At 44.5% G+C, this 20866-nt stretch overlaps 1 protein-coding gene across 1 annotated transcript in view; it reads left to right on the top strand.

Moving 5' to 3' along the window:
* The first annotated feature begins 294 nt into the window (after window positions 1–294).
* Window positions 295–20866, top strand: part of LOC123765515 (segmentation protein even-skipped) — a 48191-nt gene continuing 27619 nt past the window's right edge. Inside the window, exons 1-2 of the mRNA XM_045754152.2 lie at window positions 295–896; window positions 7567–7680. Of these exons, the coding sequence (XP_045610108.2) occupies window positions 683–896; window positions 7567–7680 (328 nt within the window). The 5' untranslated portion in view covers window positions 295–682. The remainder of the gene's footprint in view (window positions 897–7566; window positions 7681–20866) is intronic.

Here is a 20866-nt window from a genome sequence, read left to right as displayed (position 1 = left end):
TCTTTATAGCAGCGTTTTTTTATTGACAATATTGATATCATTGAGGTAATGTTTAATTTAGGAGATAAAGTTTGTAATATTGGAGCAGTAGTTTAAGCTGCCAGGGGTATCTGGTAAGTAGTCTGTCGTACCGCCCCTTGTGTGAGACTACCAATCTGGCCGCACCATCTCCAAGTTTTCCTGGCCAATCAGAGTCGATTAGGCAGTTGTCGCTGTTCTTTGTGATAATGATATTATAATACTTTAGATATGCGACTAGTGTTATGTTAATTATAAGAGACCTTATTCTACTCAAATTCGTCGTGAATACAGTTGAGAGTCACGGCGGTATAGCGAGTTAGTTGAATTATGGGAATTAAAGTTGAGCCCGCCGGGGAGCAACTGGCAGCTCAACCAGCGGGGTGTCGAGAGAAGCAAGGCAGATGATGCTGTACATCAGTCGACAAATTGGGCGGTGCTCGTCTGACGGTGGCAGCATCCTGGCCGTAATCAGTGCCGCTCACACGCCTCCTTGCTTAGTTTGACTTAACCCTCCGGTGACTTACAACAAATGATGATTGCTAATGGGTCGGCTACCTGTTAGCTGGTGATTATATACACCTCCAGATCGAGAACGCCTAATACCGAAGGAAATCGAAGCGCCCACAGCGGAAAAAAAAGGAATTTCTTCACAGATTTCACCATGACTATGGATCTCATGTCGAGCGAGGCGCCCCTGAAGATGCTGTCAATGGGAGGTGGAGGTCTTGGGAAGGACACGACGGCGTCCCTGCTGGAGGAGAGGTCCCCCGAGGGCTTGTGGCGAGCCTTCTTACAAGGCTCCCACCACCACCACCACCACCATCACCACCCAACACCACCACCACCAACCACCACACACAGGATGGATACAATAGGTTGGTGGCCAGTTAACTCACTATCCTGCTGCTCTTGAAGGTTTATTTACAAATAAATATATATGTATGTGTGTATAAAAAATGTATATAACATTACTTATCAGGGTTGATATATCAGAGTTATCTAATAGTGGCTTTAAACGATGTTCCCACTTTGGGGATTCGAGTCCCTCCGCCACCTGGAGAATCACCCCCCCCCCCCCCCCCCCCCCCCCCCCCCCCCCCCACCACCACACCAACCCGTCCTCAGACCAAGTTCATTCCATCCAGCGGTCGACCCCAAAGATGCATTCATCAATTTTATCATTATGTTCATTCAAAACAACTTTTCTCAAATATAAATTAATATTATTAAATATTAACATATTGTGCATATTTAGGCACTGGTGCCTAAATATTAGGTGTTTAGGTTCTGTTGGCGATTATTTATTTTTGTAGTACGGGGTGAAGCATTTACAACCCGTCCTCGACTCAAGTCCATTACATTCAGCGGTCAACCCCACAGACGCATTCATAAATTTTAACATGCTGTTCATTCAAAACGGGAATTTTCACAAGTATAAATTAATATTATAATATATTGGCATATTGTGTATATATAGGCATAGGATAGGTTAGGTTAGGTGTTTAGGTTCTGTTTACGATTATTTGTATTTGTAGTACGTGGGTGAAGCATTTGTAGCGTTGTGATTCGAACAAAATTCGTCAGTGAAGCACTTGTTCCGGATATGTTCGAACGTCAGCAGTTGTGAGTCGTGTGTAAACCGCTTTTCATTCATAAACAAGGGGTTTGGCGGGTGCATGGAATCACTTTTGGATCTTTGTTTGGAGGACGGGCTGCATATACAGCGTTGTGGTTCGAACAAAAGTCGTCAGCAAAACACTTGTTCTGGAAGTGTTCGGACGTCATCAGTTGTGCGTCGTGTATAATCCGTTTTTCATTCATAAACAGGAGGTTTGGCGGGTGCATGGAATGGACTTTGGGTCATTGTTGACCAGACCACACACTAGAAATTTGGGTCATTGATTTTTAGGACGGGCTGCCCACACAGCCACAAACACTTGTATTTATAAGGCTTCAATATTTCTCGAACTATTTGTTCGAACAGTTTCTGGCAAATATGTCATGGTAATTTTCTCTGTAAAAATTATGAAAGTTTCCTTTACTTGTATTTAAGTTAAATTGCAATGTTCAAAGTAGATTTGAGTCACTCAAGTGAGAGAGAGAGAGAGAGAGAGAGAGAGAGAGAGAGAGAGAGAGAGAGAGAGAGAGAGAGAGAGAGAGAGAGAGAGAGACAGAGACAGAGAGAGAGAGAGAGAGGTGTTGCGTCCAAATTAATTAACTTACCTACAACATTAGCTAATTATTAAAAGAAAGGTTAGATAAGGCTGCAATAGTCTAGGTTAGATAAGGCTGCAACAGACAAGGCTAGGTAAGGCTCCAATAGACTAGGCTAGGTAAGGCTCCAATAGACTAGGCTAGGCAAAGCTGCAATAGAGTAGATTAGGTTATTAAGTATGTTGAACTAGTTCCTATAGTTCCTACTAGTTCGGCGTCATACGAGCGGACTGATACAATAAATCAAGTCCCGGTTCTCCACCCAAGTATACGGGTTATGCTAAGTTAGGAGATCACGTTATTCTGTATTGAACTTTGTGTCCTGTTTCTAACCTAATATTTATCCAGCATACAACCAAACGTTGTCCTGTACCCATAACAAACGTTGTCCTGTACCCATAACAAACGTTGTCCTGTACCCATGACAAACGTTGTCCTGTACCCATAACAAACGTTGTTCTGTACCCATGACAAACGTTGTCCTGTACCCATGACAAACGTTGTCCTGTACCCATGACAAACGTTGTCCTGTACCCATAACAAACGTTGTCCTGTACCCATAACAAACGTTGTCCTGTACCCATGACAAACGTTGTCCTGTACCCATGACAAACGTTGTCCTGTACCCATGACAAACGTTGTCCTGTACCCATAACAAACGTTGTCCTGTACCCATAACAAACGTTGTCCTGTACCCATAACAAACGTTGTCCTGTACCCATAACAAACGTTGTCCTGTACCCATAACAAACGTTGTCCTGTACCCATGACAAACGTTGTCCTGTACCCATGACAAACGTTGTCCTGTACCCATGACAAACGTTGTCCTGTACCCATAACAAACGTTGTCCTGTACCCATAACAAACGTTGTCCTGTACCCATAACAAACGTTGTCCTGTACCCATAACAAACGTTGTCCTGTACCCATGACAAACGTTGTCCTGTACCCATGACAAACGTTGTCCTGTACCCATGACAAACGTTGTCCTGTACCCATGACAAACGTTGTCCTGTACCCATGACAAACGTTGTCCTGTACCCATGACAAACGTTGTCCTGTACCCATGACAAACGTTGTCCTGTACCCATGACAAACGTTGTCCTGTACCCATAACAAACGTTGTCCTGTACCCATGACAAACGTTGTCCTGTACCCATGACAAACGTTGTCCTGTACCCATGACAAACGTTGTCCTGTACCCATAACAAACGTTGTCCTGTACCCATGACAAACGTTGTCCTGTACCCATGACAAACGTTGTCCTGTACCCATGACAAACGTTGTCCTGTACCCATGACAAACGTTGTCCTGTACCCATGACAAACGTTGTCCTGTACCCATAACAAACGTTGTCCTGTACCCATAACAAACGTTGTCCTGTACCCGTCATTCACTGTCAACTCACTGTGAATTTCTTTTTAATATTCAATTTAATATTTAATCTAAGTTTTTCAGTGACGCGATTTTCTCTATAGAGTTTTTATACCATTTTAACAGATTAAATATTATTTTTATTTTTTTTAATTCGTTTAATCACCGGTATTATTATTCTTTATTTATTTATTATTCTCATTATTTGTCGTATAAATGTTTTCAATATTTTTTTTATTATTATTATCATTAGTTTTTATTTTGATTTATTTATTACAGCTTAAAATATAAAGGGTATTCAGAGATCAGGCTTTAGCAACTCTCCCTGAACACTTGAGTGTTATTCTTCTCCTCACTTCTTTGTATTTTTTAGTACAATATGATTTATTATTTTATTTCATCATTCTTATATTAATATTATACCAATATTAATAGAAGGTATTATTATATATAGATAATATTAATATTATCTATATATATAGATAATATTAATATATTAATATCTATATATCCTTCTATATTATATATAATATATATAATATAGAAGGTAATATTATACCAATATTAATAGAATGGAAGATTATATTTATCTAAGATTATATTAATCTAAAATTGTATTAATATAAGTGTATTAATATTAATATAAGAGTATATTAAAATAAGAGTATTATCACAATAGCATGATATATGAGAAAATAATTTCTCATTTATATATCATGCCAGTGTGATTTTTTTTTTATGATGTGAAGGATCACATAGGGTAAATTACCCATAGGCCAGAGAGTGTAGGTGGGCCTACCGTAAAATCCTGGTTGGGCACCACTGGTTCGAGCCTCCAAAACCTCCTAGTGAATTCAGTAGAGTTCCTGGGCTATTGGGATTGTCGTCCTGTCGTGGCTGAGTGGGTTTAGGCGGGTGTCTGGGAATCACCTGAACGCTGGTTCGAGTCACTTCATTACCGCAAAAAGTTTTTCCCCACATTTTTTGCTATTTTGGATAAGAATCCACAATATTTGTTTTATTTGGTACTTGTGTAGCAATTAGTCGTTAGGATGTAAGTCTCGTCCTTATCACACACTCAGACCTTGACAAAAGCACTCAGATGAGGGCGAAAGACTTAGTGTAAAATACATATAGAATACATATAAAATACATACAAATTCACAAATACACAAATGTGGGTTTTTTATTCTGTGTTATTGTGTCTGAGAAGATTTTATTAATACTTTATTATTATTATTATTATTATTATTATTATTATTATTATTATTATTATTATTAATGCTTTCATTATATATACAGTATCATTATTATTATTAACTTTTATTGTTTAATTTTGGCCAGAATTACTATTTTTAATATTATTATTGTTGGTTTTGGGGTAATATTCTTTTACCAATATTTCGTATATTGTTCCTAATATTGATATTAATTACATAATATTTTAATATTATTTCAATATGATTATTATTATTATTATTATTAATACTAATATTGGTATCGATAATTATATAATATTTTGTTTTTTTTATTAATAGTAAAATGCTGGGAATTATTAGTCGACTTATTTATGCTTTATTGATTCTTATAATTGTTTAGGTGATTTTGTGGGAGAAATACATGTAGGTAATTAACGCTTGTTCATGTATAATAGAACGTTGATGAGGTTATGAGGATATGAGGTTATGAGGATATGAGGATATGAGGTTATGAGGATATGAGGATATGAGGATATGAGGTTATGAGGATATGAGGTTATGAGGATATGAGGTTATGAGGATATGAGGTTATGAGGTTATGAGGATATGAGGTTATGAGGATATGAGGTTATGAGGATATGAGGTTATGAGGATATGAGGATATGAGGTTATGAGGGTAAGTTGGTGGGACTAAGCTGGTGGGGAACTTTGTCATTGAACTTGGTGGAAACTTAATTGTGAAATTGGTGGTGAATACACTTGTGAACTAGATGGGGAACTTAGTTGAGAAGTCGGTAAAGAGGGATCTTAATTGTGAACTTAGTTAGGGAACTTAGTTGTGATCTTTTTGAGGGATGTTAGTTGTGAACTTAGAGAGGGGTCTTAGTTATGAATTTAATGAGGGAACTTAGTTATGAAGTTAGTGAGGGGATCTTAATTGTGAACTTAGTGAGGGAACTTAGTTGATCTTTGAACTCGATGAGGAACTTGGTGGAAATACAGTAACTGGAGCCTGTAACTGCTTCCATTTTATTTTATTTATTTTTTTTATTTTTAATTTTATTTCTGTAGTCCTTCAAGAGATGGTAAGAGTGAGAGATAATTAATGATTTATAATAAAAGGATAACATATTCCATGCCACTGTCATGCCCCCCGTGTCACTGTCATGCCCCCCGTGTCACTGTCATGCCCCCCTGGTCACTGTCATGCCCCCCGTGTCACTGTCATGCCCCCCTGTGCCACTGTCATGCCCCCCGTGTCACTGTCATGCCCCCCGTGTCATTGTCATGCCCCCCGTGTCACTGTCATGCCCCCCGTGTCACTGTCATGCCCCCCCGTGTCACTGTCATGCCCACCGTGTCACTGCCATGCCCCCCGTGTCACTGTCATGCCCCCGTGTCACTGTCATGCCCCCCGTGTCACTGTCATGCCCCCCGTGTCACTGTCATGCCCCCGTGTCACTGTCATGCCCCCCGTGTCACTGTCATGCCCCCCGTGTCACTGTCATGCCCCCCGTGTCACTGTCATGCCCCCCGTGTCACTGTCATGCCCCCCGTGTCACTGTCATGCCCCCCGTGTCACTGTCATGCCCCCCGTGTCGCTGTCATGCCCCCCCCCGTGTCACTGTCATGCCCCCGTGTCACTGTCATGCCCCCCGTGTCACTGTCATGCCCCCCGTGTCACTGTCATGCCCCCCGTGTCACTGTCATGCCCCCCGTGTCACTGTCATGCCCCCCCCGTGTCACTGTCATGCCCCCCGTGTCACTGCCATGCCCCCGTGTCACTGTCATGCCCCCCGTGTCACTGTCATGCCCCCCCGTGTCACTGTCATGCCCCCCGTGTCACTGTCATGCCCACCGTGTCACTGCCATACCCCCCGTGTCACTGTCATGCCCCCCGTGTCACTGTCATGCCCCCCGTGTCACTGTCATGCCCCCCGTGTCACTGTCATGCCCCCCGTGTCACTGTCATGCCCACCGTGTCACTGTCATGCCCCCCCGTGTCACTGTCATGCCCCCCGTGTCACTGTCATGCCCCCCGTGTCACTGTCATGCCCCCCCGTGTCACTGTCATGCCCCCCCCAGTGTCACTGTCATGCCCCCCGTGTCACTGTCATGCCCCCCCCGTGTCACTGTCATGCCCCCGTGTCACTGTCATGCCCCCCCCCGTGTCACTGTCATGCCCCCCCGTGTCACTGTCATGCCCCCCGTGTCACTGTCATGCCCCCCGTGTCACTGTCATGCCCCCCGTGTCACTGTCATGCCCCCCGTGTCACTGTCATGTCCCCCGTGTCACTGTCATGCCCCCCGTGTCACTGCCATGCCCCCCGTGTCACTGTCATGCCCCCCCCCGTGTCACTGTCATGCCCCCCCCCCCGTGTCACTGTCATGCCCCCCGTGTCACTGTCATGCCCCCCGTGTCACTGTCATGCCTCCCCCCCCATCTACGCCATAGTCAAGCAGCTGTGTTCTCTTTAAGGCTAAAGCAGTTCTATCCCTGTGTCATATCCCAGAATGACAGCCCTGTCCCTGTGTCATATCCCAGAATGACAGCCCTGTCCCAGTGTCATATCCCATATCTATCTGTCACATCCCTTATCTCATGCCACACTCTCACACCCACTCTCCCTCCCACGCCACACTCACAAGAATAGTGGGCGGGGGGGGGGGGATTTTCTCCCACCCACCCAGCCACCCCCCATTACACCCCCTCCCCACAACATGGGGGGGATCTCACCACCCTCTCCTCCCACCCACAGACCGCCCAGTCACCCCAGATTCGCCAGGAGCTGCCCTGCTGCCGCCCTCAGGAGTGGGCGGCCGGGCGTCGCCCTCGCCGCCCCCCGCCCACACCACCGTCTGCGACACCCACGGTGAGTACTGACGATTCATCCACCGTGAGTACTCACTCATCTCTGTTCCTTGACGTGAGGAGGTACTCACTCTGTTCCTTGACGTGAGGAGGTACTCTATTCCTTGACGTGGCAAGGTACTCACTCTCGTCTAACAACTCGGCAGAGCTAATGACCTTGTTATTTAAGTGTTAAATCCCACCCCCCACCCCCCCCCCACCCCCCTTGTCCTCAAGTCTCCCTTGATTGGGATACCTGGTGGTTCGATCCGTTCTCATAACTTGACATAATACGTCAAATTTGAACCGTTTTTTGCCTAGCCAAATACTTTAATAGTGTCGCTAACCATCGCAATTGTTACGTTTAGGGGGTCGTTATGGTGATGATAATACGGTATTAAGTGAGAGGACAGGTTGTATATATGTGGTTTCTCGTGTATTTTGATGTATTTCTAAGCCAAGATCTCCGGGATGTATATTCAAAGAAGGCCTCGTTGTATAGATTTGAAACGTATGTATGAATGCATGTATAATTATACAGTAGAACTTCCTTTCCATATAGGACAGTTTTGCCCATTTATTTTTTTTTAAGGAGAGGGGAGGGGGAGGTCACGGATGCCACTGAGATTTTTTTGTAAGTAATCTTAAGATTACTTATGAGATTACTTACAACATGAGGATTTGAATACCACGGGGTTGGTGAGGGATTTAATTAAGTGTTATTCAAGTTCCATTCCTTAATAAGGTCATCTGAGGTCAAGTGCACCATTTAATGTCGCGTTATATTGGCTTGTAACCTACAGGACTTTTATGGAATCATAAAGTGAGCCTTTTTATTGTTGGTCATATGTTGTCCGGTCACAATCAGAACGAGCGGCGCTGCATCCCATTGGACACAACTTCTCAGCGGACACAACCTCATAGTTGATACATCATCCCATTGGACACAACATCCCACTGGACATAACATGCCATTGGACACAGTGTTTTAAGAGTGGCGCTGGTTCGACGTTCAATCAACGTTTTCATCGTTAATTTGGCGTTTAATAGACGTGTATATATATATATATATATATATATATATATATATATATATATATATATATATATATATATATATATATATATATATATATATATATATATATATATATAATCTGCTCATGACAGATGACAGACATGATGACATGGTGACACACGTTAATTTAACTGCAATGTCTAACAAGGGTGAAGATGAACTTGTCTAAGATATCCCCTATCTCTGTTGTTTAGACAATTGCTCTGAACACTTAAGGTCTAATGGGAGAGAAATTTCTGATTCCCAAAAATGCTTGAAAGCACTGGCATGACAAGTTACGATTTGTTCAAATATGGAAACCTGTGTTTATGGGCAGCACAAGACGTGGACCAGACTGTGCGACACAGTGGTTGCCAGGATCAGGTTGGGTTACCGTTACCTGTGGCAGGTGGCTGCAGGTGACGGGTCTCCCAATCCTGAGCACTCCAGGTGCAAACTCTGTGAGCAGGAACTGCGGCATGATCTCCCACATTACATCACCAAATGCCCAGTTATTAGACCATTCAGACCAGTTGGCATGAGGTACCTGGAGCTTTGCATTAGACTTTATTACCTCTCGTGTTCTTGAGGATATCCTCACAATGCACCCCAAAATTCGTCAGTGGGAGGTCACTTGTCACATGACCCTGAATGACATAACATCCTGAGAGACGGGAGTTTTTTATAGTGTCACTCTTGACACAAATTACGTAACATTCTGTATAGTCTAAGGCAGCTGAGGTATCTAAGTAAGAACAACTAAACTCCCTGATTCTTGATGAACAGTGGCATTAGGTAACAGGAAACGTGCCCAACCGTTTCTGCCCCGCACGAGGATTGAAAAGTAGACTATTCCGCTACATGACTTATTCAGCATATATATATTCCTTGTTACTCCCACATTTAATCCACCCGATTCTCCCCCAACACCCCCAACACCTCCGCCCACACCCCACCCAACCCTACCAACCCTGCTTCCACCCCCCCACCCCCACCCCCACCCCCACCACCAACGCTGGTCACCCCTTCCTACCCCCCCCCACGCCAACCTATCGGAGACACTCCCTCCCCCGGCCCCCCTACATACACCTACACCCAGCAACCCACCTACAATCTCCCACGTAACTTAAACACTCCCCGCAGCCCACTTGATAGAACCCAATGGGCTCAGGAACCTGTGTACCAGTGGATTGATGATTGAAAGGCGGGACCAAAGAGCTAAAGCTCAACCCCCGCAAGCACAACTAGGTGAGTACAACTAGGTGAGTACCCACACTCACCCATTTAGTCGACACGCTCCCAAACCCATTTACACTCCCCCATGAAGCCCACATTCCCTCCCAACCCCACCTACCACCTTGTAACAAGATTAGTGCTAGATCGTAGAGGGTTAAGTTACGAGGATAAATGAAATCTCACACCCTCTAGAGAAGAGAAAAAAAAGAATCCCCGAGAGGATATGATAACTACATACAAGATACTTTACCATGTCCTTCTCCTCCTCGATCCATACATACCCTTCTTATCAGTGTAGCAGCTGCAAGCAGGGACGTAAACAAGCCTACATCATGCAGAATTAAAGTATTAAAAAGTAAATATTAAAAGAATTAAGTATTAAAAAATGGAAACAATAGTGGTTCCAGTACCGAGCCACAGAGGACCTCGCTGGCCATTTGCCACTCCTCTCTCAGTTATGTCTCCTGAACAAATCCACAAGGGCCGTGACGAGGGTTCGAATCTACGTCCGAGAGCATCCCAGACGCTGCCTTAGTCGACTGAGCAACGACATGGTCTCTATGTCTCCTATTTGTCAGATTACTCTCGAATCCCAATTTCCCTAAGCTTGATTTTTTTCCCTATTTTGGGGATTCGGTCAGGTTCGTTGGGCGTGCCTTTCTCAACCTGGTTGATGGGGTTCTGGGAGTTCTTCTACTCCCCAAGCCCAGCCCGAGCTTGGCGCCGGGGTCTCAATCTAAAGTCTCAATCAATCAATCAATAGTCTCAATCAATCAATAAAGTCTCAATCAATCAATCAATAAAGTCTCAATCAATCAATAAAGTCTCAATCAATCAATCAATAAAGTCTCAATCAATCAATAAAGTCTCAATCAATCAATAAAGTCTCAATCAATCAATCAATAAAGTCTCAATCAATCAATAAAGTCTCAATCAATCAATCAATAAAGTCTCAATCAATAAAGTCTCAATCAATCAATAAAGTCTCAATCAATCAATCAATAAAGTCTCAATCAATCAATCAATAGTCTCAATCAATCAATAAAGTCTCAATCAATCAATAAAGTCTCAATCAATCAATAAAGTCTCAATAAATAAAGTCTCAATCAATCAATCAATCAATCAATAAAGTCTCAATCAATAAAGTCTCAATCAATCAATAAAGTCTCAATCTAAAACTATGGTTTTAATGTTAGAGTTAATCCTCTCTAGATGTTCCATTAGCCTCTGATTGTCTTCTCAGGCATTTTACATGATAAACAAACCGGTAGCGATAGATAGTTGATAGTTTAACACTTAAACTGTAGCATTAATCTGCACAGCAGATTAATGGAGGCCCACAGCATAGAGGGCCTCCATGCTGTGGCCCTCTATGCTGTGACCTCCATGCTGTGGCCCTCCATGCTGTAGCCTCCATGCATTTTTGTCTGCAATCGACACAAGTTTCAAGAACCGCCAAAGCGCTCTTCCCTCCCCCCCCCATATATTTTACCGAACATAGCAACATCAAATCAATAAAATGTATCAAATAAAGACTGACGTCTTCTCTCAGAAGACCGTGTACACATCTCAAGTCGTTTAGTATATTTAGGGGAAGCGTTTGGGAGAGGTTAGTGTGTGTAGGGGGGGATGGGGGGGGACTTAAAGTAAATAAGCGGACAAGCGGTGCCAGTGAGTAAGAGTGAGTGAGTGAGCGAGTGTGAGGGAGGGTGAGTGAGTGAGTGTGTAAGGGTAAAGTGGGAGTAAGCACATATACAGAGGTTTTATTTCACTCGTGCACGCAATATATACCTGGTCGCCTTCTTCACACACTCATCTTCCGGATGCACTCGCGCGTGTGCGCTCACACGCGGACACACACACGTACACACGCACACACGCATGCACACACGCACGCACGCACGCACGCACGCACGCGCGCACGCACACACGCACATACACACACACACGCATACACACACGCACACACACACACACATACACATACATACACACACGTACACGCACACACACACACACACACACACGCATACACACACGCATACACACACCCACACACAAGTGGAGCCGGTGGTCGAGCGGACAGCGCGCTGGACACATGATCCTGTGATCCCGGGTTCGATCCCGGGCGCCGGCGAGTTTCATAGGGTTTCTTTCACCCTATGTCCCTGTTACCTAGCAGTAAATAGGTACCTGGGAGTTAGTCAGCTGTCACGGACTGCTTCCTGGTGTGTGTGTGGTGTGGAGAAAAAAATATAGTAGTTAGTAAACAGTTGATTGACAGTTGAGAGGCGGGTCGAAAGAGCAAAGCTCAACCCCCGCAAACACAACTAGGTGAATACACACACACACACACACACATACACATATAGGGGTGGGCAGACTGCATATTTTTGGATTGCCAGAAAGCCTTTGACACAGTACCACACAGGAGACTAGTGCAAAAGATGGAGATGCAGGCAGGAGTGAAAGGGGAAGTACTCCATTGGATAAGGGAGTACCTAAGCAACAGAAGACAGCGAGTCACTGTGAGGGGTGAGGTCTCGGATTGGCGAGACGTCACAAGTGGAGTCCCGCAGGGTGAGGTCCTTGGACCTATGTGTGTTTCTGATATATATGTAAATGATCTCCCAGACGGTATAGTCTCGTTCCTCTCATTGTTTGCTGATGATGCAAACGTTATGAGGAGGATTGAGACACAGGATGATAGTAGGAGGCTACAGGAGGACCAAGACAAACTGAATGGTCCAACAAATGGCTACTAAAGTTCAACCCGAGTAAATGTACGGTAATGAAGCTAGGCGGTGGAAACATGAAATGGACGGAGAGAAGGATCTAGTTGATATCACACTAAACCTGTCTCCTGAAGCCCACATGAAAAGAATAATATCAGCGGCGTATGCGAGGCTGGCTAACATCAGAACTGCCTTCAGGAAATTGTGTAAGGAATCATCCAGAGCCTTGTATACCACATATGTAAGACCAATCCTGGAGTATGCGGCCCCAACATGGAGCCCGTACCTTGTCAAGCACAAGACGAAGTTGGAATAAAGTTCAGAGGTTCAATTCAGACTAGCCACTAGGCTAGTCCCAGAACTAAGAGGCATGAATTACGAGGAAAGGCTGCGTGAAATGCACCCCACGACACTGGAAGACAGAAGAGTAAGGGGAGACATGATCACTGCCTACACAATTCTCAGAGGAATTAACAGGGTTGAAAAGGTTGAATTGTTTAACACGGGTGGTACGTAAACAAGGGAATACAGGTGGAAACTGAGTACCTAATGAGCCACAGGGACGTTAAAAAGAACTTTTTTAGTGTCAGAGTAGTTAGTAAATGGAATACATTAGGCAGTGATGTGGTGGAGGCTGACTCCATACACAGTTTCAAATGTAGACATGATAGAGCCCAGTAGGCTCAGGAATCTGTACACCAGTTGATTGACGGTTGAGAGGCGGGACCAAAGAGCCAGAGCTCTACTCTTGCAAGTAGAACTAGGTGAGTACAACTAGGTGAATACACACACCTATTGCTTACTAGAGGCCTGAACTTAAATGATGCTGTCATCAGCCCATCAGTCAGCTCCTCCTAAGTTACTGTCAGACATGCCAGTTAGCTCCTGTCTTAACCCTTCCAGACAGCTGCTGAGATAGTTACGTCAGTCAAGTGTCGTACTGCAAGTCTGCTCTGGCCTGATGGTAAGCCAGTGTTAGGACACTGCAAGTCTGCTCTGGCTTGATGTTAGGACACTGCAAGTCTGCTCTGGCCTGATGGTAAGCCAGTGTTAGGACACTGCAAGTCTGCTCTGGCCTGATGGTAAGCCAGTGTTAGGATACTGCAAGTCTGCTCTGGGTCTTGTAGTTCAGTGGTCTGCTGGTAAAAACAACAGCAGTACCAGCAACAACCCTGGGCCACAACAGCCACAACCCCGGGCCACAACAGCCACAACCCCGGGCCACAACAGCCACAACCCCGGGCCACAACCGCCACAACCCCGGGCCACAACAGCCACAACCCCGGGCCACAACAGCCACAACCTCGGGCCACAACCGCCACAACCCCGGGCCACAACAGCCACAACCCCGGGCCACAACAGCCACAACCCCGGGCCACAACAGCCACAACCCCGGGCCACAACAGCCACAACCCCGGGCCACAACAGCCACAACCCCGGGCCACAACCCTGGGCCACAACCGCAAGAGAGGAAGCCGCCATTTAGCCCCGCCCGCTGAAGAAGAGCGGCTGGAGACCCGCCAGCACCGCGCCAAGACCTTCTGAAAACAGTTTCCCGCAACAGTCATGAATACATTTATCAAGGTGCATTAGTCGCCTTTTACAACAACACGAGGACTCCTGTAAACAAGAAGAGTGATGGTGGTGGTCGTGGTGGATGGGTAGTGATGGTGGTGGTGGTGGTGGTGGGAGGGTATTGATGGCTGTGGTGATGATAGAAGGGTAGTGATGGTGGTGGCTTTAGAGGTAGGGTAGTGATGGCGGTGGTGGAGTTGGTGGCAGGGTAGTGGTGGTGGAAGGGTAGTGGTGGTGGTGGTGGTGGTGACGACAGCCTCCGCGTGCGAGCAGCCAGTCGTACATCGCGTTAATGGAGGCACTGAATCACCGCAACTTACTTCAGATGAGACACGACTTGGGTTTTACGACGAGTCGTGTAAATGAGGGGGGAGGGGGAGACCAAGGGGAAGGGGGAAGGGAGGGGGGTTGAGAGGTTCTCTGAGGCTGTCGTGTAACCCCATAGTGAGTCGTTTTGTCGTACATTTATGAGAGCACAAATGGTCCGGGAGAGAGAGAGGTGAGGGAGGGAGGTAGAGGCTGGCAGAGCAGGTGAGGGAGAAATGATGGTGTTTGTCTGCTGGATATGATAGGCGTTCAAGCCGGGGGGGGGGGGATGGGGGGGTGGTGGGGGGGCCGCACGACACCAGTAGCCTCATCAATTATTAAGGAATCTTGGCATATAACTCACATTTAAATGAGGAAGGAAACGACTATATTTCCTCGTGGCTGGCAAGGACACTGATGGTCTCCTGAGTGTGTGTGCTGACCCATCCAATCAGTTTGTTTTGTTTATGTTTCCGATACATTTCTAATAGGGCAACATGTGCTGTCTCTGTATATATTGGAAACCAGGTTACAACAACCATGTTGATAGGCACCATCGAGCCATAGGCACACCATTTTGCGCATTGATGGTTTTCAATGTTTTTTGTTGCACTACGGCCGTACTGCTCTTGCTGTACCGCAGTGTCCTACCCTGGGCGTTGTTGTGGAGAAACTTGACCCATCTTGGTACAGCACAGTCATCCGGTGAGACTCTACAGTGACTGTGTTCACTGTGCCTCTAGTTGTTGTTGTTTTTGGATTCAGCTTCTCGGAACACAAAGTTCCAAGCAGCACAGGCTATGGTGAGTCCGTAGTGGACTTACCTGGCACAGGAGCGGGGCTGTAACTGGTGCCTCCAGAGGAGAAAGGTTTTATTATATAGGCTTCTTAAACTTCTACGATCCCGTGGAATCTGAGCACTGTCAGTTGACCAAATTATAAACTCCGTCACATCGTAAGCGACAAGTCCCGGTGTCGCCGTAGAGTATCAATAAGGAGCAAACACCTGGTGAAGCCGGATGATGCTACTTTCTGTACGTAGGTGCCACAGTTCGAGACCCACTTAGACTGGCGGTGACCACTAACTTAACTAACCTGGGAATATATTACGAGAAAAAACAAAAAAAGCAGGTGTCTGGCTCAGGGAGTGTTTTCGCCCTCAAGCCTTGGCGAGGCTACAGGCTTTTCAGGAGACCTTTTAGTCACTAGGAATTATTGTCTAATGCTAACTAAGAATACTTATTTGCATACGTTATCGCGAGACAGAGAAAGATAGAGCATTTCCTGTAATCTGTTGGTTTCAGTTTGTTTTCATCTCGGCTGTTTGACGGAATTTGTTTAGTTAGGCTAATGTGGTTGTGTTAGAGAAGCGTGGTTTGACAAATTGAATTACATTAATTGGCTTCTTTTTGGATTAACAAGTGTTGAGTTAGTACGGTAGGATTTTGTTAATGCTAATTCTTTCTTATGTTTTGTAAGGCGCTTTGGAACACAGGGCTCTGTTGTTAACCCTTATCTGCTTGAGGCATTACAGTATTGTCAAGAGCTAACCAAGCTCCTTTAATAATCCCATCTCACAGGATGGGTTTGTCTCCATGTCAAACATGATTGATTGATTGATAAAGATTAAACCACCGAAGGCACGGGCATGAATAGCCCGTAATGTCGTAACTCTTTTCCACGGAGTTTATAAGTGGAGAACTCACATGTCGGGAGATTCGTTACCTGCCGAAGGTAACGGGTATCACAGCTATATTTTAGCGTTACTAGCACCGCACTGTCTGGTGGACGCGCTAGGTGCTGTCATCTGCACATGTATCAGAGGTCATCGTTCGTAATATTTGTGCTTTTTACCCTTTGAGTATTGTGTTCTCTCACAAGAGAGAGAGAGAGAGAGAACTAGGCTAAGTTCAAGAGAGAGAGAGAGAGAACTAGGCTAAGTTCAAGAGAGAGAGAGAACTAGGCTAAGTTCAAGAGAGAGAGAGAGAGAGAACTAGGCTAAGTTCAAGAGAGAGAGAGAGAGAACTAGGCTAAGTTCAAGAGAGAGAGAGAGAGAACTAGGCTAAGTTCAAGGTCCTGTTCATTATAGCCTCATACGCTGTGTCATCATGCTGGGCGAAACTTACATTCGGAGAAGAACTTGAAACTCCCTTGTTATGTACATCAGTTATATTATGTCTAATTATGACAGGTGTATAAATGTTACTGTCTACTTTGCAAGTTGGGTTCTCAAGTGCTTGAAGGACTTACAAACACAGAATCCCCTTATTTGTTAGTGGATAATTCGTACTTAATTTGCAAGAATATTTTGTGTTTATTATTTCGTCCTATATTTATTTGAAAGTTATTTTTCAAAAGGGAGTTTTCTACGGGGAAAAAAATTGATTTGGAGCATGTAAACACAACAGTTATTCTGTTGGTGGTGGATTAAAAGCAAGAGTTATATCCGCTAGCAACTACGATACTTTACTAACGTTTAAACGTTTTCGTGTCATCTGCCCTTCTCTTCCTTATTTCTATAGTCTACCTAAGATTCATAAACCTGATGTTCCTCTTCATCCTATCATGTCTTCAAGGGGGCTCTGGCGGCTATCCTCTTGCCTCCTGGCTGGCCAAAACTCTGACGCCTTACCTTGGATCTTTTTTCTCCTTCCCACCTTCGTCATTCTCAGGACTTCATAGAAAGACTGCGCCTGCAACCCTCTTGTAAGATGCTTAGTCTTGATGTCGACTCTCTGTTCACTAATGTTCCGCTCGATGACGTTCTCTCTTTCCTTAGACAGAAGGCGACTGAGGGCCTCCTTCCTCTCCCGCTTCCCACTGACGTTTTCCTCGAACTCATTACTCTGTGTTCACTCTAACTCTTTCTCTTTCAACGGTAAATGCTTCTCTCAACTTTTCGGTGTGGCTATGGGTTCCCCTCTCTCCCCTGTTCTTGCCAATCTCTACATGGAATATTTCGAAACTGTTCTTCTTCCTGTGGGAACCGACCTGTGAGATTTATATTTATTTAATTTATATGAATTTATATTTACGTTAATTTATATACTTCGATAGCAATTGGTATGATGATAAGTGGACTGTATTTCTGCAATAATCTCACAAATCGATCCTCTACACATTAGGGGGGTTTATATTAAATTTATATATATGCAGCCAATCAAACTACAGTATTAACTACACATATTGTTAAACATTGAAGAGGTTCCTTATCTTATTGTACAGCAGGCCTTAGTCCACCAGGTATAACCAGGATGTAGACACCAAATTATCCTCTTTGAGGTAGCTTCCATCACCCAGTAACTGGCACACAAAGCATGCTTCCTCGTCTTGACCTGTCAAAAGGGCGCTAGCTATGAAGCCAGAATCCTAATATATGACAGCTATATCAGAGAAAACACTGTACAAGGAACCATAAAGACCTAGGCTTAATTACCTTTAGTATGAGGCGATCTCGTATTCTAACCGGCACACCCTATCTAATGACATTAATGGCCACAAATGATAGATAAATGGGTTTCGGCAGAACACTTAACTAGTATTTGTTGACAGCGTATTGATTTTGGTACACCTTTGGTTTCCATAACACTTCGTCCAAGTAAAATTAACAGGAGCCGAATTGCTCCCGTGCCTCTGGTCTAAGTACAATAACAATGGCTGACCACTCCCTCCTCCCTGACGCTACTGGTCTACATTGTCCAGATGACAGTAAGTGATAGAAGGGTCACATTTACTCTATTTTAATTCTGATAATTAAGTTAATTTATATGAGATGTTTTTATGATGGTAAAGTCCAAAGACTAATGTATTTAAGAATAATTCCCACCATAATAGGTGGTGAATTTATAATAGTATGTGGTAATGATATCCCGTTTTCTATAGACGGAAATTCCACTACAAGTTACATTTTCTATGGGTTAACTTGTTTATACAACACAGCAATATTATCTGTCTGTATGATATTATTAAATGGTTAATAATCCCACTATTGATACTCGTCCCTCTCTCTGGCTTCGCTATGTTGATGACATTTTTGCTTTATGGCCTCATGACCTTAGTCTTTTCCAGCCTTTCCTCTCCTCTCTTAACAATGGGGCTCCTTCCATCCATTTCAAAGTTCATTGGGAATCAAATTCCCTCCTTCCTTTTCTTGACGTTCACAGCTCTGTGTCCGGGTTCTCTTTCTCTGTCTACCACAAACCCATGCATAGTGGCATGTATATTCATTTCTTTTCCTACCATCCTCCTCCTGTTAATCTATTAAGAAAAGTGTCTTCGTCTCTCTCTCTTCCTCCGCGCTCTACGCATCAGCGACCATCAGTTTCTTGACTCTGAAATTTCCTTTATCTACAAATCATTCTCTCGCCTTGGTTACCCTTTACAGTTTATCATCTGTGTCTATTCTCAAGCTAAACGAAATTTCTTTCATCCTAAACCTGCTTCCAACACTAGTAACACTGTACTACGCCTTCCCTGCATATCTGAACTCTAAACTTTTGCTAATATCTTGCGTCCTCTTGACATAAAGTTCGCCTTTCGACAAACTTACACTCTTAGTGGTAATCTGGTTCACACTTTTTCTCCTATTTCTAATGCTGCTGGTGTCTGCTCTATTTCCTGTTCGTCTTGCACTCTCTCAAAAACTTTGGGGGAACCTGGCCGTACAAATTTTAAATTTTGCCCCGAGGGGCGAGTTTATTGAGCAGCGCCATTCGTCTTGTGAGTGGACACACCGCCATAGCAGCATGTACAACACTCCCCAATAGGAAGAAAACCCGCTGGGTTGTTCATCCTGTCACTTGTACCCAGACACAGCTGGGACTTGCTTAACTGTCTCAAGTGAAGAGCTCCTCAAACAAGAAGATTAACATCTATCAACCCTTAAAAGCTTACGTTATCTTGCGGGTGCAAAATGGGGAAATCTTTTAAGAACAGTATCAATATTTGACAAATAGTGTTTTCCTAACTCAAACAATGTGGGGTTTATTATTCTACACATATTCCTAATGTCTCTCAGGTGTTCACATTCACGTAGATAGTGGTCAAGGCGGTGTCCGTCACTCTCACCACAGATTCTGCAACTTCGCTGATCAACTGTCGTTTAAATTCCATATCTCCATGGATATTTGTATCCAAGACGGATTCTCTCTATCCTCTCGCTATTCTCGCTAGACTCGACTAGTCTCGCTAGATTCTCGCTATTACTGACTGGCCATACACTAAATGAGAGTGGGGGAGTATTAGGGAGAGTGGGGGAGTATGGTGGAGACCCTTCCCCACTCTCCCTAATACTCCCCCATACTCCCCCACTCTCCGCCATACTCCCCCCACTTAAGGAACACAAAAGAAGCGTTAAGTCTCCAGACACAAACAATGCTCTCTTCTGTCATGATAGGGGACTCTAATCATCCTGTTGATTGGTCTTCCTCTAAAATAATCTTTCCTGCCACACAGACGCCGTCTTGTCGACTCAGCTCTGATACACAGCCTACCCAACACGAACCTGAGTCCTGGCTTTGTTGCTGTTGACTTTTCTCTCTTACAGAACCTACTCAAATATTCTATACTTTCTAACAAACGTGACCTAACATAAGCCGTCCTTCATTTTATCATCTTTCTTTCTTTTTATTTTTTATTTTGTTTCTCTCTTTCGTTCCCATTCTTACTCCTATTATTACACCAAACCTTCCGTACCTGTTGTTGTTATAGATTCAGCTACTCGGAGCAAGTTCCAAGTAGCACGGGCTATGGTGAGCCCGTAACTTACCTGGCACAGGAGCGGGGCAAGTAGCACACGGGCTATGATGAGCCCGTAACTTACCTGGCACAGGAGCGGGGCAAGTAGCACACGGGCTATGGTGAGCCCGTAACTTACCTGGCACAGGAGCGGGGCAAGTAGCACACGGGCTATGGTGAGCCCGTAACTTACCTGACACAGGAGCGGGGCAAGTAGCACACGGACTATGTTGAGCCCGTAACTTACCTGGCACAGGAGCGGGGCAAGTAGCAAGGGCTATGGTGAGCCCGTATCACCTCTTGGGTGACTTAATCTTTATCAATCAATCAATCTTGTCTCATCACAGTCGACTTGAGAATGGTCCAGGACGGACCGAAACGTCGTCGTCTCTTCAATTTCTAGTGTGTGGTCTGGTTAACATTATCAGCCACGTTATTGTGACTTTTCATCTGCATACGATACTTCACTTTCCACTGGCAACTACGATACTTCACTTTCCGCTGGCAACTACGATACTTCCCTTTCACTGCTGGCAACTACGATACTTCACTTTCCGCTGGCA

The sequence above is a fragment of the Procambarus clarkii genome, chromosome 30 (assembly GCF_040958095.1).
Source record: "Procambarus clarkii isolate CNS0578487 chromosome 30, FALCON_Pclarkii_2.0, whole genome shotgun sequence".
Classification (NCBI taxonomy): Eukaryota; Metazoa; Arthropoda; class Malacostraca; order Decapoda; family Cambaridae; genus Procambarus; species Procambarus clarkii.
The sequence above is the reverse complement of the archived record's forward strand: the minus strand, read 5'-3'. Positions and strand labels throughout refer to the sequence as shown.